The 23,906-nt window shown below is 37.1% G+C and overlaps 1 protein-coding gene across 1 annotated transcript in view; it reads left to right on the top strand.

Annotated features, from left to right (window-relative positions):
• The first annotated feature begins 8,058 nt into the window (after positions 1–8,058).
• Positions 8,059–23,906, top strand: part of nemy (cytochrome b561 family member no extended memory) — a 107,632-nt gene continuing 91,784 nt past the window's right edge. Inside the window, exon 1 of the mRNA XM_090412355.1 lies at positions 8,059–8,219. Within this exon, the coding sequence (XP_090268481.1) occupies positions 8,209–8,219 (11 nt within the window). The 5' untranslated portion in view covers positions 8,059–8,208. The remainder of the gene's footprint in view (positions 8,220–23,906) is intronic.

Raw genomic sequence — 23,906 nt, 5'->3', positions numbered from 1 at the left:
ATATAAAAAATCATTTCATTGCATTTTGTTCTGATGGAGCTAGTGCAATGCTAGGAAACAAATCAGGTGTTGCAATCAAACGTCTACAAAAATTTCCCAACGTTGTGATTTGGCATTGCGCTCATCGTTTACACTTAGCATTAGACGATTCGATAAAAAGCATTAAAGAAATAAATCATTTTGAAATATTTATGGATAAATTATATGCTTTTTAACATCAATCAGCAAAAAATAAACGAGAATTAAATACGATTGCAGAAAACCTTGGTATCGAAATTTTAAAGATCGGTCGTGTGTTTGGACCACGATGGACAGCTTGCAGTTTACGAACTGCTCTTGCTTTGTGCAGATATTACCCAGCTTTATGCAAGTATTTTGCATCGAACGATAAATATAAGGGCTTTATAAACCGACTTCTCAATTTGGAATTTTTAAAAGATCTAGCATTAATGATTGATATTCTACAGGAATTATCATATCTGTCAGAAGCTCTACAAAGTCGCAATATAAGTATTATGAGGGCTAAGTTAGGCCTTTTTTTTTTCTTTTGCTCGACGATGCGAGCCCTTTCTAAAAATTTCCATAGCTCAGCACTGTATGAAAGTCATAGTGAGATGCGTGCTATTAGCGTAATTCGGCACTGTCCGCCGCGCAATTCCACTGTTGTTCATATGCAGTTTGCGCCAGTAGTAGAGTGTTCGTAGTGCTTATCGTGTTTACTCCGTCTCTTTACAAATTTGGACATTACAATTAAAGGATTTAATTGTAATGTCCAAAAATTGTAAATCCATTCCTGTAATTACAATTAAAGGAATGGATTTTATTTTTAAGTAATTTTGAATTATGCTAAACTATAATTTTATCGATAATAAACAATATTTTTTCATGAAACAAAACAATAAGAATATATTTTATTTTTAGAGAAGTATAATGTTCTCCAGTGCCCTTCGATTGGAAAAGGCCTAAGTTCGATTCTCGTCATGACGGGAGGAATCTTTATATGGACGTTTTTCAATCGAAGGTGAGTTAGCCGATCTCATAAGGAGGTAGCAGGGTTTTTTCTCCCGGAAACTCGGGTTTTTCATCCCGCATACAGACAAATTGGCCCTTCAGAACACACGCAATTTACAGACAAAAAATACTAGCCGTGGTGATGGTAGTGGCCAGTAGATGGCGCTAATGTTTGATTGCTAGTAGAAGTTCGGTGTAGTGGTGGAGACGGAGAGTTTAGGTGTCCTCGTTCAATGAGTCTTCGGACTCCTTGGAGGTGTCACGAATAATAATAATAATAATATTTTATTTTTAAGTAATTTTGAATTATACCAAACTGTATAATTTTATCGATAACAAACAATATTTTTTCATGTTTAATTTTTTTTAATTTTTACCATAATTTTGATATTTTATACAAACACGTATACACTGTACTTATGGGGTATATGTGTAAGGCAGATCAGCTCTCGTACATGCAATTAACAGGCAAAAAATACTATTAGTGGCGGTGGTTGGCGTTGTATGTTGGATTTAAGAACACAGCGTCCAGCCTGCTATTTTTCAGTGTGCCTGTTTCTTCATTTACAACTATACTTGATACATTATTTAGACACACTATTCAATAAAACGGTTTTTTTTTTTTTTAAATAGTATTATTATATATTGCAACTTAAAAACAAATTTGTATTAAATTATACCGAGGTAGCAGGGTTTTTTTCTCCCGGAATCTCTGGTTTTTCATCCCATGTATAGACAAATCGGCCTTGAGAACACACATAATTTACAGATAAAAAATACTAGCGATGGGCAGTAGGTGGCGTTGGTGTAGGTGATGATGGTAGTTGCCGTTCGCTGTAGTTGTTGGAGACGGAGAGTTGTAGAGCAGGTTCCCTCCCTCGATGAGTCTTTGGACTCCTTGGAGATGTTACATAATAATAATAATTATTATAATAATTAATATTCTGCATTTTACTATATTAAATTAATAATTTTATCACTTAATTATCTTATATGTCACAATATTAGCCATGGTTGCGGAAAGTTTGCAAGTTTACAGGCAGCTACTTTATTGACGTTTTTATTGTTTTGAATTAGCGGTGTTGCTATTGTTGTTATTTTTAGCTTTGCTCGAATTTGCATTCTCAACGATTAAAAAAATAATACTAGCCAAGTAATCGTCCTCCTGCCTCGTCAGTTCTGATTAATGAATTAGGAAAAACAGTCTAGGAATAATTAATCTAAATCGTTTGAACGATGCAATCTGTATCATTTTACTTTCTTCTTCTTCCTCCTCCTTTGTAATCCCACCCTTCATTTTGATACAGTTGTTCAACTTGTTCAGAAATTTTTAGTGGTCCTTAAACAAATTAAGAAACACGATGTTTTAAATTTGTTTCCAATCGGTTAAAGAAAGAATCTGTTGAAGATGTGTTTCACCACCCCACAGTCCTCTGCTTCGTTGATTTATTTTAGTCTGATCTGATATCGAATTTCATAGAAGACCTTAAACTGTATTGGAAATTTGGTCGAAATTGCTTGAGTGACGTAATCTGTGGAGGCGTCTGCAAAAGAGACGAACAACGATTTTCTTGTGTTTTTGCAATATTTTCAAAGTTATACTATACAGCTCTTTCATGAATTGAATATAACACTGCATGTGGAATGGTGTGCTCTGGTGAATATAAATGCTCTCGAAAATGAAGTTGATGGAACGATTCAACATAGAACTGGAGTTTTATAGCTGATTAAATTTTGGCTTTAATGATTCTGATAATAACAGCAGGCATTGACTCACGATATTAAATTACTATGTGACCATAAAATTCTTGGTTTTTAGTTTATAATATTTAAAACTGATGTTTGGCTAAGCGTAAACATAGCATTGGTTTCCAAGTAGATCTGTCTTCTCACACAGCCTGTACCCAACCGTTCTTATACTGTACCTTTTTTTGCATCACCACTCAAAGAAAAAAAAATTACATTGTTATTACACTGTACCATTAACTCGTAAAACATATATGGACGAATCCCTCCTAATGAAAGAGAGCAGAATTTTTTTTCTGCTCCCTTTGATCCCTTGGTTGTGTATCTGAGATCCAGGTTGCTTTGCTACCGCTATACTAATAATAACGATACAGTGCATTGCATACAAATTCTTAAGGTTCATAAGCACCGCAAATCTCCCTGCGAAGCATCTTTATATTTTTCGTAACCATATTCTTTGAATAAGAGGTAGTTAGTCTTTTGCCAATTTCTCCTGGTGATTTGTCTGGTTGTTTTCTAAAAAAAAAAAAAAACTATTCCACTATTCCTCTAGTCGCCGACTAGAGGAACTTTTATTAAGCCTTTTTTTCGACCGGTTCCCATGTTAGTCGATCTCTGGCACAGGCAAGCGGGTTTTTTCTCCATGAAAATCGGGTTTTTCGTCCCGTAAACTCAATAAAATCGACTGTAGAACCCACACTATTTAAGACATTAAAAATATTGTGTTAGGAACCACGAGATGGCGGCACCTGTTGTGCCGTATCTTCACTGTGGGCTGCTTAATTAGTGATAGCCTTGGGCTAGCTATTTCTGATTGGCTACCAGTGGAGATTGAACTGCCCACTCAGTCTCCAAAAGTTAGATAGGGCTAATACGGCCTCGCCTACTCCCTATACGGGAATAAAAAAGAGCCAGTTGATTATTATTATTATTATCTCTCTCTCAAGTCGGCACAATATAATTATACGAGGGTGGTCTGAAACGCTCTCGGCCTCGACCATAGATGGCAACACTATCGGCAAGATTTTTATTTTTTAAGTTGTCTGTATCCCTAGAAATGGATAAAACTGAGTATCGTGCGGTATAAAATTCTCTGTAAAAGAAGGTTTAACGGCAAAAGAAATTCATTCGAAGTTCATAAAAGTTTATGGGTACTCCTCTCCTTCTTTTCCACAATTAAGAAATGGACTGCCGAGTTGAAACATGGCCGTACCAGCCTTGAAGATGATCCACGTGAAGGACGTCCAAAAAGTGTAATAACACCAAAAATCAATAATCAAGTGCACGATATGGTATTGGATGACCGGCGAATCAAAGTGCGTGAAGTTACTGAGACTATAGGCATATCAAAAGTACGTGTAGGATATATTTTGCATGAAGAATTGCGAATGAAAAAGCTTTGAGCAAGATGGGTGCCGCGCTTGCTCACAGCAGATCAAAAACTCACTGCATGAAAATCTCTGAACAGTGCTTGGAGCGATTTAACAATAATAAAACTGATTTTGTGCGTCGATTTATTACAATGGATGAGACTTGGATTCACTAGAATCCAAACAGCAGTCAAAACAGTGGACAGAAGCCGGTTGGTCAGCGCCAAAGAAGACAAAGTCATGACATCGGTGTTTTGGGATGCGCATTTTGTTTATTAATTATCTTGAAAATGGTAAAACAATAACCGGTGAATATTATTCTGATCTTTTAACCAGACAAGACGAAAAATTTCGTGAGAAAAGACTCATTTTGCAGAAGAAAAAAAATCATCTTTCATCAGGACACAATGCACATGTTCACAAACGTGTTTTGGCAATGGGAAAATTAAGGGATCTGCACTATGAATTGTTGGAATATCCACCCTATTTCCCAGATTTGGCTCCCTCTGACTTCTATCTCTTCCCAAAACTAAAACTCTTCCTCGCTGGTCAGCGTTTTTCTTCGAATCAAGAGGTGATTGCAGTTGTAGAGAGGCATTTTGCAGATCTTACCGAGAACCACTACAAGGATGGGGTAATGGCACTGGAGCATCGCTGGAATAAATGTCTTAGTTTTAAGGGAGATTATGTTGAAAAATAAGAATAATTTTGAAATTATAAATTCATTTTTTTCATTGGTAAGCCGAGAACTTTTCAGATCACCCTCGTATATCAGTTTATATAATTTATGCACTAAAATGGACCCAATTTTTAACTAAATTTGAGATAATACAATATTTTTTTTTTATTAAAAATATCCCAAATTACGAAAATTTCAACGAAATCATTCAGCAAGGTGGCGCTGTTTTATAACCACAACAAATCACAGATAATTAATACGTTATCGTCAAGCGACTTAAGCAGCTCTGTTTATTATTATTATTATTGACTAATATTTTATCATTTCGTTGGTTGTATTCAAGAAAATATTTATCTTGAATTTAAATAATAACCATTTGAATGGATGATTCTGCAGTTCCTTTTACGATAAATGTGTCATCGAACATTTTGTAAGTAATAAATTGTATTTCTTCATACTTCTTTTCAATTTCAGTTTATTGCTGGTAAATATTTCATCTTTTTGCTATTCACATGAAAACCACAGGATGCATTTTTTTTTCGCAAGCCATATCCGTGTGGAAACCAACAGTCTCTCTTTTCGATGAGTTATGTCATCAGCCGTAGCATCTGGCAGGCCAGTAGCGCACAGGATGTTTCAAAAAATGGCAACAAAGTATATCGGTGTATAAAAGTTTGCTATGTTCTTGTTCAAAGCTATCCAACGAAACACGCATTTTTAAAGCAAGAGTTGCAAAAGACGGAAGTATGCAAGGAAACTTATAATAAAAAGTACCCAACGTTGATTAAGAATATATGGAGTGGATAGAAAATAGAACCCAATTTAAGAGTCAATTAACACGAGTTTTTCAGTCCCTCCTCTTGGCATATTTTCTTTCATTAAAACTGTGAATGTCATTAAAACATACGAAAACCATTAAAAGAACGAACCTGTTATGTTAATGAAAGAATATTTCGCTGAATTGAGGGTGAGGCTGTGTCAAGTAGACGTCTTCAGAAGACTTCTATTATATGCGTTACACCCCTTTTTTAAAAAAATTGCTCATTTCACAGTCACTGAGCTGTTACTTGTTCTACGAACTAAGCCTCCGATGACTAGTTTTGAAATTTAAAGAAGGAAAAAAAAAAAAAAAAAGCCATATATTACGTTTTTCCGAAATTTATTTTGCATTGAATAATAACATATGTAGTTAATTGGATAAATATATTGCTCTGATTATTGTTTTGAGACATGTAAAACGAACTTCGTTGTACTAACCGCGTAATTTTTTTTCCTTACAGTATATTTCAAAGTTAGCTGTAGCATGTTTAATTCTCATATTTAATAAGCATGAGGTTCTTTGTTGAGGTGTTTCGCAATAACAGTTCACATTAAATCAAGGTTATAAGTATTCGGAGATTAACTATTTATTTATTTTATATTTTTGGAATATCAGTTCTGCTCTAAAAGGTTCGCCATCTATATGTTAATGTGCAATTATTGTGAGAATAATGACGCTAAGAATTCCTTATCCTGGAGACCTAAGTATGGCATTTTCATGCTACTACGAGCTTTCAATATGGAAGTGGTCAGTTTATTGACTTCAATGAACTGATCACGTTCGTTATTTGTATATCCTATAGAGAACCCTTTCACTACCGTATGAGACCGACTAATTCGGTTTTTTTTTCTTTTTTAATGTGAAGTTATTAGCCTGTATATACAAGTAGCCTAGTCGTTAAGTTACAATGGAAACAAACATTATTTATTTACATTGGATCAAGGATTAAACAAAATCATAATATCTTGGCATCTTTAATTTATAATTCCTCTTTATTTGAAAAGTCATTATAAAAGTTCCTCGCATTCAAGACGGGATTCGAAGTTTTTATTTGTCATCGCACTCCCCCCCCCCCGCGATGAGTCTTCGGGCTCCTTGGAGGTGTCATGAATAATAATAATAAAAACTCAGTATTAATTTCTGTGCTTAGAAAGGAGGAATTATTTTAAATCGAAGTAATTATCGTTTCAGTGGTATGATGCATTAGAAATTTAATTTTTGTTCCTGTTTTTCTTATTTTTCCCCCCATTTATATTTTATACGTTTAAGTCATGATGTTTTGAAATTCTACTTCATTCCGGTTGTTTTATACTAGCTGTTAAGAACATAATAGATTGTAACCGGAATCCATTATGCAACAGAAACAGGTCGTTGCAGGTGATTCATCACTGGCTATAGGAAGATTCACTTCATGAATTAAATTTCCAGTAGTCACACATATAAGGAAGGGTAAAGTGTGACACGTGTTCTTGTGTAGGGAACGGAGACATTGACTCGTCATATTATTATTATACAACGCCTCCTGGAGTCAAGATTCATCAACAGATTCTTCTATCACTGCAATTGCAATACCGATACTAGTGTTCACATTATGTAATCGCATATTTCGAAAGTATACCATATTACTAAGGTTTCGGTAATTCTTCGTAGATTCCAAGAGGTTCATATATATATATATATATATATATATATATTTCAGTTTTGTTGGTAAGCTCTTAGATAAGGACATTTCGCTCTCGCATTGCCGTACCTAGGTCATTGGGTTTGTTTGGCTCGCAATTTAAAGAATGACGGATTTCGGCGATAGGTGATATTTTTCGGGACGCATTTCTTTAATTTCGGAAATACTTAATTGTCACTTAGAAAGTGCATTTATTTTTTTATCATCATTAATTTCCTGGTATGTGCCCTCAATGGGTGTGTGCAGGATACTATAACAGTATCACGTGATTAAGTTTACATTATTACTTATCTCTTATGCTTTTTTATTTGTTACAATAATTTAATGTTGCAAATTTATAAATAATTAACGCAAGATTCTAATTACACAATATTTGATGGAAACATATTTCATGCCCTAGGCAGTTTGCTAAGTATAAATATGACACTGCCCTTAACGTGCGCATTGCCCTTCCATTTAGTTTTACCTCGAACCCCCCCCCCCCCCGACTTATACCTACCTGGCCCTCAACCTGGGACATGGTAATGACTGCTGCAAAAGTAGTCTGACCAGCTTTGCACTTTTTCCCGCGTTGTCTCACGACCCTATGCAACGAGTAGCCCTGTTTGAAAGGGTTTCTCTGGCCTACACGTGCCCTATAGCGTTGTACATAACCCGTGGAGAGACACCCACCAATCACAGGGAACCGGCGGGGTCACATGGAAACGCCGACTAGCAGGCGTGGGTTTTCTTCCTCTCGCGCGGCAAGCAAGCAAGCTGGCATAGTGGTGATGCTAGCACGGAGATAGTCCGCTGGACGCCGACATTCTTTCGTTTTGTTTTGTGCAAAAATATTGGGTCGTACGGATCTATTCTGAAGTGACATCGCTTGTCTGTGTTGGAATTCTTGTTACTTCACGAGATGGCTTCCAAGTAAGTGTGCTCTGACAGTTGGCTTTTTTTTCTTCTAATCATTCAGTTTGTAAGCTAAATTTGCCTTAAGATTAAATGCATCGTTTTTAATCGGGGCTTTATTTTTATTTTCGCTAAATATGGTTAATAAGTGATTGGGTTTAAGAATGTCAACGTCAGCTCAGAGAACTAAAATTTGACAGATGCAGCACAACATTTTGTTGATTTTATCGTAAATAAACAAAAATAAATTGCGAGACGCCTGAAAAGTGTGCTATATTTTTGGAGTTGCGCTGTAGCGTTAAGTCTGCCTTAAGACTTTGTAAACCTAGGGAGGGATTCTTCGAAGATGTAGACTTCTTTGCGGATACGCAAGCACTCCAGAAGGTAATCGATGGAACCACCATACTGAGAAAGCTCATGGAGGGACTGGGGGGGGGGGAGAATGTCGGGCGATTCCTAAGTAAACTTGGAGGGGGGGGTCTAAGGAAGACTATGATATTGTGTTAACTTCAATTAGCAGTTAATAAATACTTCGGTTGAGGAGAAGAAAGAACAAGCTGAAATACAAGCAACAGTTCATACGATGCAATCTTTAATTTCCATGAATATATTTTAGTTATTTCAATAACTGGCTGCTTGTTAAGGAAGCAGTTTGTATTTCTACAACAAAACTCTTGTTCAAAGGTTGTTGCATGAAGTTTGAATTATTCAATTCCATTTGTTCATTCCAGTCTCGTGTGTTCAAAATTCTTCCTGTTTTCTTTTCATCGCAAAAGCCTTCTAACCAACCTACCCTTTCTGATCGTGGTATTTTTTCATAATTCTCTGACCTCCTTATCCTCTTTTTTAAAATGTTGTGTTAATAAACTCGAATCAGTGTTCTTGTTTCGTGACAGTCGACCTTGAGTAAAGCTGTACAGGTGCCAGTTACGCGGAGTAAATAAAGTGGTGTGGAAGTGTTTAATTTTGCTTTATTTTGTTGTTGTGAGCTAATGAGTTAATAAAAGAACGTCTTTAGCAAAATCAAGCAAGAGGGGAAGTGTAATTAATTATTTTCCCCAGACGCTCTGTGCTCCCGCTATTCCAGCGCACACCATGCAAAAATCTTGAAATGCTAAAAAACGCATGATTTGACTTTACGATCCATCTGTCGTCGAAGGAGGGGAGGAAGGATGCGAGCACGCGTGAAACAGAGTAGAACGTTAAACACTTAAATGGAATGAGGAAATATAGATCTACTTCAGCGTGTGTGAAGTGTTCCAAAAGTACACAATTAAAACTGAACGTTGTAGCATGCTTTTTTTTTTACTTGTTTTGATTATAATTTTAAGACAAGCTCTGTTTTTACTCGATTTTTCTGTAGCTGTCAGGAAAAAATTGATTTCTTTCCTGACAGCTGCAATTGCCTTGGAATAAATTCTTCCCTTATCACGCAGCGAGTTCCCGTGTCATTCTTCTATTTGTGTTGATTGACATGTTCCAATTGCTATTTGTTCTGTGACGATCATTTCAGTTCTTATATGCAAATTTATCTTTCCGATTGGTGTAAACGCTCGATATTCCTCCTTACACGTATATGTACACCCCCTCCCTACAAACTCAACATACTTTTCACAAATCTAAGCAGCTTCGTTTCTTTTCACCAAACGTAACTTAGTATCTCTGTTCTTTAGATTATTACTAATTGTTTGCTACTTTTTTTTTTTTTTCACGAGATACCTGATTAAACCTGAATGTATTTGCAAGGCATTCAAACCATGTAGAAATGAATTAATCTCTTGGCTTTAACCTACATCAGGTGTCATTTCTTAAATAGTTCGAAAACTGCTTACCTGATACTGTTGTCTCTATCCTTTTTCAACTATCACTTATATAGACAATTTTCCTAACTCGAATTCGTACTCTACTGAATCTCTTTTTAATGACAGCCCCATAGCCGAAAAATATATAATTAAAAAATTTTTATATGTATAATTGATGTATGAGTTTATATAAACCTACACGTGAGAGGTCGCAAGACCTACAGTACATTAGTATCGTGTGTGTGTGTGGGGGGGGAAGAACGAATCTGTTTAAGTGTTTCTTGAACATCTGAAAGTTACAATCTTTCAGTAAGCACCGAGTGATGGAGGCTATTCCGAAGAGTGGAGATAAATCAAAAATAAAGATGAAGAATTCGGTGAATTTGGAGTCAGACACCAAATGGATGTTGACCGCACCTGCTATTATTATTACAGTCTTGGATACAAGACGAGGAATGATAGAGATCAGCATACTAGTAATACTATAATAGAAACCCTGCTGTAGAAACAAATCTTCACGTCACTTTAGGTTTGCTGTAAGCAGAATTAGTGTTCTCCCACCGGGAGACGAAATTCATCTACCACATTCACCATTTCTGCCTCAGAGTGATTTGAATCCACTGCTTGCTTAGCATAAAGTGGAGCGCTATCCCTTCGGCCACCCATGCGCCGATATCACGAATATGTTGTAGATAAAACTCTGAATTAATCAATTGATATATTTGAAATACACTTAGAAATGTGTAACTTCGACGTTCTCCGCTTCCCGTGAGTTAATTCTAAGTGAAACAGGTGTAGTATTGGTTGATTGTTAAACGAAGAGGAAATAAGGTATGAACTGCGTTCGGGGGGGGGGGGGAATTGAAACTTGAAAAGCGAAGGATTTGACTCATTCATGCTTCATTGAGACAACAGAATTTAATTTTACTGCCGAATAAAATCTGATCGTCGAAGTTGAACGAACGAGAGGTGGCCGAACCGTAGAAAATATTTATTCCGATATTAGCATTTATTAACAGATAAAACCGATGCTGTTATTCTCCATTATTGGAGTAGATTATGAAACGCGCTTTCTTATTTTGTCATGGGCTGCTTGCTTCGGCAGGAACTCGTGTAGAAAGTTAAGTTTTTTTTGTTTCTCCCCTCTACGATATAAAGTTGTCTAACACCGAGTAGGTTTGCATATGTCCCCAAGATAAAAATCAGAAGTAAGAAAGCTTCTGGATTAACATGTGTAAATTATAGCAGTGCGTTTACCAAATAATATTTGCTGTTGAAGAATACAGTGGTATAGTGAAGGGGGGCGATTTCCCCCCCAGGGCTCCAGGTTAAGAAAGCACTAACCACTTCCCTTATATGATAACTTAAATTATTTCTGCGTATTTTCCACAGCAAACTCTTACAAGGTTTCAGCGAAACCTTCAAACATTTATCAGTTAAAAATAATTAAGTAAGTTTTTACATTTTCTAAGACAAACAGAAGAGATGCTAGTCTCTCTCTCTCTCTCTCTCACATATATATGTGTGTGTGTGTTCTAGTTAAATACCTTCCAACTTTTCTAAATGCGAGTCCTGTTGCTTCTAGTATTGAACGCATAAATCGATAAAGCGGACATTAACGGGTCAGTTACTCGCTCTTACCGCCATCGTAATGTCCGAAGCAACCGGTGAACATTGAACTCGGTAAATTATACACATGTTCAACAGTGAAACAATGGAACGCGAGATAGACGAAATTTACGGGGATCTTAAGGAAGCAAGTTGCTGATTTGGAAATCGCTAACTGGGGGAGAGCCCAAATTTTGCCCTTGTTCTCTGGATGCGTAGTGAAGTGCCCTTTGGATGTTCGTCTTTAAATTTCATTTGTGCAATGAGTGCTGGAATATCTCACGAAAAAGAGGAAAATCAAATGCGTTATTTTCCTTCGTTTTCATGCTTTCACACACAATCGAGGCGCGACCCTCACCATATGAGTCCTCAAGCGAAACCACTTTTTAACATTTTGTCGACTTTACTTACTGTAGGAAACACTGCAAAATGTTACTAGGTGAGTCAGCTTTTAATAACTTGCAGGAAAATTTCCTTCAAGATCAGTAAAGCATGCCATTCCACATTGCTTTATTTCATTCACATTTTCAGACATAACTCACCCAAAAATGTTGATAGTTTAATAACTTTATAGTGCATATATATAATATATATATATATGTTAAAGATACCAAGCTATATTAAACCTGGTTTGACTCCATTTCCCAAGATATGTTTAAGGTCAAAGCACCTTTTGGTAACTTGTTTTGATAAAATACTTATAAGCTCTGTATTACTTAACCTTGGTATTTCTAAGCCTGGCTCCCACTGATGAGACCTCAACAAAGGTCGAAACCGGTCTGGGTAGTGGCCCCTTGCCTTTAATGCATAGCATCATACATCTCCTCAAGGAGATGGGCTTTGCAATTAAGGGTAAATATTAAGAATAGTGATCAGAGCTTATACAATCTTTACTACGAGTTGCCTAGACTTGCACTACCTTGTGGGTCAGTTAGACTCGCACTACGTGCAGGCGGAAACTTGACTTATTTGTCTGTTTGCTTACTTGAGAAATGGAGCCAAACCAGGTTTAAAATAGTTTGGTATCTTTAACATATATTATATCCAAGGTAAAAACTTTCTACATACATTATACACACACACACACACACACACGAGTATTGCCGAAAGAAATGAATCAACAGGTAAATTGTGTGAGAGGTGACAAATCTATAACGAATTAGTCATTCGAATAAAACATTAAGATAAAGTTGTGTGTGTAGGGAACTTGATTAGATTTCTTTCAGAAAAGATGAGCTAACTGTTTCATTATAGGAAAATTCTCTAGTGCGTACTCTCTCAAGAACGAAAAAAAAAAAAAAAACACTGCGATGTCCTACAGAAAGTGGCGGTTTAGTAGGGCAATGGTTGGATTGAGAGACGCCCTTTAGTTGAGGACCAAAACATTCTGTATTTACAGCATTTGTTACTATCGATTATGTAGCACTGACCAACATCCACAACAGGTTATGGTTTCAGCCTGATTACGCATCATAACAGTTGTAGAAGCCGCAACTAAGAAAGGAATAAACTTCTTTCCCACACACACGCACACAGGTTTTTTTTTTTTTGGAGGGAGGGGGGATGGGGTAGGATCCGAGTTTTCCATTGAGTCAAACTTCACATGACTCGCTCGCATGAAACAATGGCAGCCATTTCCTTCTTTTATTCAGAGACCACGCTTGCTCAGGCACATCTTATGTGATAAGATACGCAGTGGCTTCAGCTCGATAAAATTAACAAACGCCAGGATTTGTTTAGCTGGCTATAATTAAACAGACTACTAGAAGAGCTTTCCTCTTTCGATAACACCAAACAGTTTGCACTTGATTCAAAATCCCCAAACGAATGCATCCCCCCCCCCTTGGTGTCTTAAATGGGGATGGGAAACATTGGCTGGATAGACGTTTTCTCCGAACACAAACTTTCATTTCTTATATTGGAAAGCCAACAAGTGTTGCAAAATACCGCACTGGACGGGAACCAGCTGCACCATGTAGCGGTCATGTGAACGGTGCTAACAGTGGCAATTGCTAAAACACAGCTCAGTAATACGAAGTAGGCGTTCGCTTATGTAATATCCTGTTTTCTGTCTCGGATCTGGGCATGCGTATTTGAGAGTGTAATGCATGTTGTAATCGACTCTGCTTATAAACGCTGTTAACTGTAGATGGTTCCTCCCTTAGTACACTCGATAACTTTTTTTCTTATTGAGTAGCCGTGTTGTTTCTCCGATTATTTTCTGGAGGATTACTTAATGCTTTAAACCTGTCCTGCTTTAGATTTGAAACCCTGCATTGCATAAGGTTCGCGAGTCAAGTAACGGGAACGTCCATAAATGACCGCAGAGATTCTAAAAACTATCAAGAAGTGAGCTGAGGCACGTTCCACGTGACCTGTGGGTGATCCTAGACAGCTTTATCAGATCTGATAAACATCAGTATTGCGTAATCTATCGTCAAAGCAAGCTTTTAGTTTAGTCATCAACATTTATGTATTGTCTATCTGTTTGTGTTTTTGCCATGGCTTGTTTGTAGAAATAAATCTTCCCTCGGTTGGTTCGTTGAGTGAAGAATTGTTTGCTTTGTAGAGGGAAAATAAAATCACACAGATGTGGGAAAATATCTCTTTCGGTATCCTTCATTTCCTGGTTCGTTACATTTTATAGCGATCGAAGATCAGTCTGGACTGAGCATGTTTTGTTCGTGTTTTGGGGGTTCTTATTACAGAAATACAAGAGATGCAGTCTTCATTAGAGAAACACGCTTACTCACGTTATATCTCTTTTCGAGACTTTGGAACCGTTAATTCGGTCACGAAGTGTTACCGCTTCAGACTTCTCTCATGCTCGGTAATAATCCGAGCTTTTTCAGTTGAAGACAAGTTCGCACTCTCTTGCAGTGGTGGAAGGGTTGACGCCAGTGGCACACTCAAGATTTAATGTTAGGGGGGGGGGGGGAAGAGTTGAGTAGGCCATTTGAGAATACGCACTTACGCATTGCATACGACCTATGACTGAGCATCTGCAGTGATCGCCAATACATGACACCCGTAATCTCCTCTGGCCCGGCTCGGCAAATTCGTTCGCCTTGCGTTCACAGCGGCCGTGATTCCCCAGAGCTATAGGGTATTGCCATCTCATTGTGAGTGCTAATTCATAAGTAGCATAGAAATAGAAGACACGACACATGAATAAAAAAAATAATAATTTTAGTTAGGAAAAGATTTTTGGAAAATTTTCTAGTGTTGTTTCCTTTTTCTTTTGGACCCCCACGGGTGCGTCGCTGGTTGACACGGCTCGCTAACAGGCCAGAAGAATGCGCAATTTACGACAATACACTTATTATGGCCAAAGCAACTAAAGTTTTGTAGCCTTAGTTGCCTCGACCATAAAACACACACTAACTCCTGCACACATTACTATTACGCGACACCGTGACTCATCGTGGGAAGACTTTTCTTCTTCACTACATACAACTCGCCGTCTCTACTACTTAATCTAACGCCCGCCCACCACCAATAGTATTTTTTGCTTGTAAATTGCCGTGTTCTCCAGCCTGAGGGAAAAAACCTTTTACTACCTGTACGAGATCGGCTAACTCACCTTCAACTGGACAAGCAAATATAAAGATTCCGTTCGTCACGAGGAGAACCGAACTCGGGTCTTTTCCATTTGAAGGACACAATATCCCATCGTTCTTTCAATTGCTCTACAGAGGCGCTTGAACGTAGACGTATACTCGATCATATTAACCTCATATGGGGCTACAAGTTGGGGGAAAAAGGAACTTGCTGATATTATTTTTGAACAATTTTCTCTTACGGAAAATAAAGTTAATGAATTCAATTATTTCTGTTATCCTTGTTGCATAACACGCTTCGTTTGCTCGCCATCCTTTCATTTTCGTTACAGGCCTGCGGAAAGGCAATCGCACTAACCATCAGAATGTCGCTGACGCTCCCGTTATTCGGTTTTTGCGCGTGAGAGGATTAGATCATTTGCCGTAACGAATGTGCTAAATTCGTCACCAGCAGTGCGCAGCCGATCTGCAGTGTACTGTATGCTGTTTTTACGTTTGCATGCGGCCGCTCATCCGTTTTAACTTGCTTACTTCGCAAGCCAAAATGAGGTTTTGGCATTTTAAATTGCCGTTCAATCACACATCGACTTACGTACTGCTTCTGTACAGAACTAAGGTTTGTTGTGGCCTTCCAGCATTGCTCGGCAGTGCTAAGTGAAGCATGAAGGCTCCACATCGTCTGCCTGTGTTGCTTTGCCTTAGCACTTCATTGTTTTTTCGTTGAGGGGTTCCAGTGGGGAACGGGATGTCTTTATGTTAATCTTGCTACGGATGCGGATGGCTGGATTTAACGATTTTTTCCCCCACGTAACCTGAGATGTGGACATGTGGCATACTTAGGAAAAGCAGGCGCTCATGCAGATGCTAATTTCTCGAAGTATTAGAATGGCTGTTCTATCCCATTTTAACATGAAATTTTTGCTCTTTCTAATATTGCTTCATTCTTATTGTGAAATCTGGTAGTGAAAATGCCCAATTTATTGCTTGCGTAGTACGACGAAGAAATCAAACTTTGGATGCAGTTAAAAATATTCTTAAGTTGTGTCATGGTTATGCGCTTGTGCTTACATTTTTACAAAATACCTGCTGTCGAATGGATATTAAACAAATTCTTATAAAAAAAAAACTGCTGGCTCTTAAATCCTTTAGCTGAGTGCGATTGAACCTCATTATGTTTGAGGAAAAGACCGTTTATATATAGTTATATATATAATTCGAACTTTCTTCTTTAAAGTAAATTATTTGGACACAGGTATTTTGGAACTTCACATTTCTGAGATTTTATTTCTGGAGCTTAAGGGGGCCGCGTCGCTATAAACGTTGAGAGACAAACGGTTCTAAAAAGTATACTGCTTCTTGCCGAATGATTATTTATTTCCAGTAATATAAGTAGTGTCATACTTGATTTTGCAAATGGAATGCAGCAAAATTCCAAGTATTCAGCCAGCAGCCACTTTGTGAGTGATCGTGATGCAGACGGAGAGGAAGCTGTTTCATGCATATTCTATTTGCGGTGCTCTCTGTTCAAACGCGCAAGCACGTAAAGTGGCACATCATTACGGCGATCTAAATATTGACCTAAATGGCTTCATTTCCTTTATCCGATTGTTTGCAAGTGTGGAGAGGGTTTCGCTTTTTATGTGTGCGCACGTGCGGTGAAAGGGGGGAGGGGACAGCAAATGAAAAAGTCCTACACAAAGGAACGTTCTTCAGAAATGGCCTTGAAAACGTTTTTTTTATAACTCACTTAAATATTCACAATCAAATCATGTCGTAAAAAATGCTGTTGTTAAAGTAGCGGAGTCTACTTATCCATTATTGCAGGGAAGACCTCATTTGTTTTTCAGCCTCATTTTATTATTAATGATACAAATTGCAATATTAAAAGCAACTGTAGCGGTAAATAGTGCACTGTGACATACGCCCTCTTCTTTCGTGAGACCAGTGTTGCCTATCCAAGCAGACAAATTTACCATTGAGAATATCGTCCATTTGTAGAAGCTTGACGTGATTTCTTTTTCTTCAGCATTGGTTTAAAATAACCCAAATCAATGACCGGAAACTACTGATGGATAGCAGATTTTATGACTTTGAATTTACAGACTTAAAGATCATAAAAATTAGCATAAATGGGCAGATTAAATCTGCCAGACGTAGTCCGTATAATGAAAGAACGAGTTGCAACATGTACAACAAGGATTGCATTTATCTGCACATAAAAATGAAATATAACAAAAACACTTCTTTCTTTGTAAAACTTAAGAATCACTAAAATAAACATATGTTGTGATATCTGCACTTATCGCAATATTCTTTGTTCGTATGTAACGAACACGTTTGACTGATATGAGTGGGTATTTAGAAAATAGGTTATTAATATCTCTTTTCAGTCAAGGAGGTCACTTTTCAATAATTGAGAGTTAGGTCATTCCAACCTCTGGTGAAACAAGTCGTGACAGCATTACGAGTTGGTAGAATCTACTGACAAATAAATACATTAGGCTCCAGAATAATGAGAACAAAGAAGTAATAGGAATAATTTATTAATTCAAACATAAGGGAACATGCTTTATATATGAGAAACATGTTTCAGAGATTTTTTTTCTGCACACTGCACCTATAATGCATGATATAATCAGAGCTAGTCAACCTGTGATGCATAAAACCTGGTATCTTAATTTAATGTAATAAGATCTTTACACATGAAGAGGAGAAAAAAAATGAAACGTTGTTAGGAATTACTCTTAGCACAGTCTCCTGCTGAGACGAGAATCGCCATCTTTAACCAAGCAATTATTCCATGGCCTTGATATATCTCCCAACTTCCTACTCTCTTCTGTGTTTGAGGCATCAAATAGGAATATGTATACTTGTGATTAGTAAAATAATAAATCCGCTAACGCCTTTACTCTCCAGAGGGAGTAGGCGAAGCCGGTTAACCCTCGCTAATTGGAGGGCATCAAAATCTAAATCAATCCCAGGCCTAATCGTGTAGTCAATAAACGATCCTTTATTGTTGATTTATAATAATCGGATATAATTAAATATATATTTATAATGAAAGAATTTTAAAAATTTTCAGTCTTATGTTTTTGAAAGTAAAGAGTATTTGCTTTTCTAAATGTTTTTGTCTAAAAATGAAGGGGAAAACGAGTTAGTAAGAATCACAGTGGCCTAGAACCATATTGACTGGTTCTGTCAATGTGGCATTTATCCATCTCCAAATCAATCCATACATTGCAATCCAAACTTTTTTGGAAATGAGTATACAGTCATTGTCCACTCTTCACTCAATACCGGTAGGCGAGTTCAGTTCCGCGACGATCTGTAGACTTGCGGTTAACGAGATTAGAGCAGACGAGCACCATACCGTGTTCTTGATGCTACCTGGTGTTGGTTCTACTGTCGTTTTTCCCAGAGTTGCTAGATTACAAACCGAAGTATCTGGGAGGGCAAATCTCTACTTTCATTCACGAAAGATCGATTTACTTGAGAATCAGTTGGGGGAGGGATTAGAAAAATAACCCATAACGGTCTTTCTTTAGCCGATTTCGCATCATTGAAGTTACCACGAATCTTTTGCTCTGTTTATATCACTGGAATTCATGGTTACGTAATGAGGGTTCAAGAGATTTCGAGGTACCTATAACATCTCTACAGTTCCTTTAAATTACGATAAAAATAAGTTGACCACCAAATGAATTCCTGGCTAGATTTCCAAATATATGTGTATCCGGTCAAAATTTTCTGATAAATGTTTGTTCGTATAGACCCTTTCTTGTTGCAAAGAATTGCCGTTATACGTGCTATCACGAACTCTATAAGAACGTGGTAAGAGGCATGGTGAATCAAGTTTTGATCACTTCCAATAGGAGATAAAAATAATAAAATGTGTAAACATCAATGATCAGAATGTAGGCCTCCAAGAATTTAGTGTATAATTCCACAAAGTGAAATGATGCAGTCGAAAACATTACGTAAAGTTAAATCGATTGTGGACAATTTGAAATAAAGGAATATTGTTTTCGTGAGACGAAAGGGTTATGATTCCCCTTTTTTGAGAAGAAAAGAAATTGGTTCTGTGCCAGTTGTGTGCGTCCGAACAACAACCTTTCATCGGCACACCGAAGTCGGTATTATTTTCACGAGATATAGACCGGAAGAGCACGTATGTTTGCTCACGACCGTCTTTTTTTCCACGAATGACTTCTCATCTAAACCACTTGGCCTTCCCTTCCATTCACGAGTTTATCTCCAAGTCAGTAGAGTGTAGAACAATTACACACACACCTCTACGTAGCGGTACTCTTCGGACAAGAGCGATGCGTTAAAAAGATGAGAAAGTCTCGTTTGGCCTTAACACGAATGCATTTTGCATTGAGAAATGCACAGTGAATGACCACACATAAAAGGATCTCCTGGATTTTTATAGGCACTTGCTCTCCATTTCTGTGAATCTCGGTCAGAATTTCATATTGTCTGTCATGCGAAAAGAAATTTCCGAGTTAATTCTGGTAATCCCATCGAAGTGCATACGGGATCGCTTTACTAAGAATAAAACGCATTATGTAGAGGGCGCTGCTGATCGACAGCCGAAATTGTAGTTACTAAAGTGATACGAAGGCGTTGACTGAGAGAAAATCGACAAGGAAACGGAAGTCTGGTAATTGGTTTCGTCTTCTTAGAAAAGATGCTTATTAGTATTTCAAGAGATTGTTTCAGAACGAAATACTGCTACTAAAAATAGTTAGTCTTACACTGAAGCTTTATTATATAAAAAGGAATATAATAAAAGTAGTACAGCAAATGGTATAAACGATTAGAGAATAAAATTCATATGATATGATGGACATGCTACTGAATTATTGCTACTGCTTTTCTGTCCAGAATGGTTTCTAAATCTGTCTTTAAGAGAAGGAGCAGACGTGGATTCATTCTGGCAGGAATCTGCGCAAAACGCATTACTTTAATTTTGTTTTTTTATATTGGGCTGGCAATTTTTCGAATGAAAGATTTTCTATCACCCTTTCCGACTGAATGTTCCAGCTGCAAATCAGAAGCCGCGGGGATTGATCGCACAGATTACAAAGATTATAAATCTGTGCCAGTTAAGAAAGCCATTTAGGAATAGCACCATCGTTGTGTGTGATGGGACGAAACGTAATCTGGGAGGGCAAGAAGTGGAACTGGCGAGAAAAAAGGTCTAACGAGGTCACACTACTTTTGTGTGGGCTTGCATAAACCTGGGCAAGGATATATAATTATCTCATTACGAAACCAACAAAAGTCAGCCTCCTTTAGGACACTGCACATTCATTCTAACAGCCCCGCTAAGTTATGTCTAAAGATAAGTCTTGTTCCTTTAAAAGACGTTGCTGTCTGGTTTCCCAAAACGATTTCAGTAGATTTTATGCTTATTAGTTACCGAGATAACACGGCATTTTTATGGCTGAAGGGGCTGCTGAGAGGTAATGTTTCCTAGCTCATAGCAAAGAATGAGGAAGGAGATGCTGTCCTCAAAAAAATGCTGTCGGCTATCCGGCAGCAGTGGATTAAAAGTTGATGGTTGGAAAGTCTGAGCTTTTTGATATCCCTCGGGTTCTTTTAGGCAATTTAACGTCAATGCTCGTGTCACGCTCTCTGGCGTACATAGAATGTGAAGAACTAGCGCACTTCTACATGAGACATTTGTAAACGGAGCAAGTCCACACTCGAGTTGTTGGGTTAGTATAATTTCGTGATTTAGTTTCCCGATTACCTAAAATTCTCAAAACTGCACCAACCATGACGCCATCATTAACTGCAAAGTGTCTCGACATCGCTTGATTATGAATTTCCCGTCACAGAAAACTATGGCTCTTTTCAAGCGTTTTTTGAAAACGAATTCTACAGTCGAATTATGCATCAATGGAATCGTGCATGTCGTTAATCTCAGTCCCATTTCAGTTGGTAATCAATCCTACTCTTGCGAATCAGTTCGCAAGTGTTTCATCTAAAAAACGTAACAGGGAGTTCCATTTAAATAAAATTGGTGCGAATGCTTGAAATTAAAAGAAATTAAACACTATAAATTTAACCAATGTTTTAAACCCAATATTTTAAATTTCTCATTAGCCTTTTTCATGCAAGTGTTGTTGGAAATCAGATTATGGACACGTTTGTTAGCTATAAGGCTGCTTGAATGACCAAATTACTAAAATGATTGATTTTAATTCAAAAAAGAAACAGGTGAGAGATTGTGACCAAATTATATTAATTTTGGGTTGAAAGAGATTGTCTGTTCACTGTTTCTTTGTCCATCACTCAACATTAGGCCATCGTGAAAACTTCAGTAATATACCTAAAAATGTTTTAAGCTGGATGATTTTTTTCGTAAACTTTCTCCCTGCATGCCACTCCAGTGCTTAGAAAGCATTTTATTTTGTTTGAATATGATTGATCAAAATGTATTTTTCGAACTAAGAGAATCAATTTTACAGCTGCAATACTTCCTATGCATTAAGAGTAGTGTAATCATTGTTTCTTAGACCTAGTTTCAGTAAGACAGGATACAGGTCACTAAAAGTCAGTTTCATGCAGAAAAAGATTTAAATACCTACAAATTTCGTTGTGAATACCGAAAAGGATGGTTGTACTGCGAGAAAACGGTGATGATACCACTCATTACTTGTTAATACCATCGGGCTCAGCTTCTGAATCCACTCCGACGGTATTAAAATTTATGAGAACGATTGTGGTGTTATCTTTCAAGTTATGTTATTTTCTCGATGACATTTAATGAAGGAAAGGATTGGTCAGTAAATGTAGCAGCGATTCAATTGCGGAATGATTATTTTTCTTGAGAACAGTATCCATATTCGTACGGGTCGAAGATGGATACTGTTGCACACAAAATCGCTAAATTATTATTATTTTGACGATTTTGGATTCAAAATATCGGAATGGCTAGCATTCCAATATTTTGAATCCAAAACTTTTATATTGTTAATGCTGCACTTTTAACTAAGTAAATAGTAGATTTTTAAAAAAAAAGTTCTGTTTTTTTTTTTGTTTCCAACTCGTTTCCGAACGGTAATAAGGTTGCTTCTTAAATGAGCTATTCGCAATGTGTCACCAAGCACAGTGCCTTTTCACTCACTGTACAGAGTGAACACCTGTAATAGGTTCTTCCTAGAACAGTTCAATAAGGGGATGACGTTCTTGCTATTACGTGTTTTGTTGATTATAGCATGTCATCGCATCATTTTCTAAATCAAATAATGACAGACTACAGATGGAAATTTATCGCCTTCCGTTTTCCCGAAACCAAATGACATGGGACGATATTTTCCCAACTACGCCCTCTCTTCATTGGTACAAAAAGCTCGAGTTAGCGGACATGTTGTGAGGAATATTTTTAATGACTAAGATGATTTTTGAAGACTAGATAGCGTCTGTAAATTTTGGTACTCATATGGAAAACTGCACGTAAGTTGATTATCTAATCCGAAGAAAACTTATGAATGATAGGGAATACATAAACAAGTCAATCCGTACGATAATCTGATTATACAGACGATTGGCGTGCGACTAAAATGACTAGACATCGGTCTGCGCAACTCCAAATTCCCAAGACACATAAAGACGTAAACTTTCCCTAATGCAGTTAAAATTCTAAAGAACTGAGCCCGAACTTGGCCGAGGATGAAAGAGAGTTAGATCACAACCAGACGAGACAGCCTGAAGTGAACTGTTTTAAGGAGAACGAACGATTGTTATCACTCATAATAAAAGGTAAATTGGCGAATTTCCTTGTGATATATTGTAAAATATTTATAAGGAAGCCGCCATAGCGAAGTGGTAAAACACATTAGTAGTTTAAATTGCATTGAAACCTTATGTTTATGTTAGTAGGTAATATTCTGCTATACTTCCAACTTTCGGAATGTTTTTTTTTTTTTGGGGGGGAAGAAAATCCTGGATTATAATTGTAGTCGATTCAGTTATAGAGAACTACAGTATCAGTCATAACAAACTGATAATTAAAATACTACATATAAACCAATATATAAATTCCTTACTTTTAAAAATAGTTTTGCGTTTCGAACAGGAATATTAGTTCTCGGTAATCATAAAAGATTAAATCCGCATGCATGAATGCGTTTAAGAAGCGTGTTAAATTTGAATTCCTAAAGATGGAAATATTTCATGAAGGAAAACAAACCGCACTCTGAATGTGAAGTCAAAATAGTGCCTAACACAGTAGTTGCTTGTGCTTCTGCCTACAGTTTTTTAAAAGATTTAGTACTCCATTCCAATTTAGATGAAAATAAATTACCCGTTTTTGGGAAGCAATTTTACGATACTAATTTATAAAAGGTGTGATTTTTTTTCCCCTCTTTGCACAAAAAATAAACTGTCCACATAGCAAGTGTCATTTACTTCTTGGGAATGAAAACAGCATGACTGGAAACTCGAATTTTCTGAACATAACTGTCACAGACAACACTCGCAATCATTCATAATTGGCGAAATAGTTTTATTAACAACGCGTATGTGTGACCTATTTTGAATTGAAGTATGAAGGAAAAAATGTCCAGAGCACTAATATTCCATTCGCGCGTATATGATCTAATATGACCTACTTGTTTTTTATTACCGCTACACACAGAAAATCAGTTATCATTAGCAAAGAAAAACCGGTGTTGTGGTGGTATGATTCAGTGTCTGGGCTCATAAAGAATTAACTGAAATAA

This window comes from Typopeltis vanoorti, chromosome 22, assembly GCF_054136105.1.
Source record: "Typopeltis vanoorti isolate ZY-2024b chromosome 22, IOZ_Tvanoo_1.0, whole genome shotgun sequence".
In the NCBI taxonomy this organism is placed as follows: Eukaryota; Metazoa; Arthropoda; class Arachnida; order Uropygi; family Thelyphonidae; genus Typopeltis; species Typopeltis vanoorti.
This window is presented reverse-complemented; position numbering and strand designations above follow the sequence as displayed.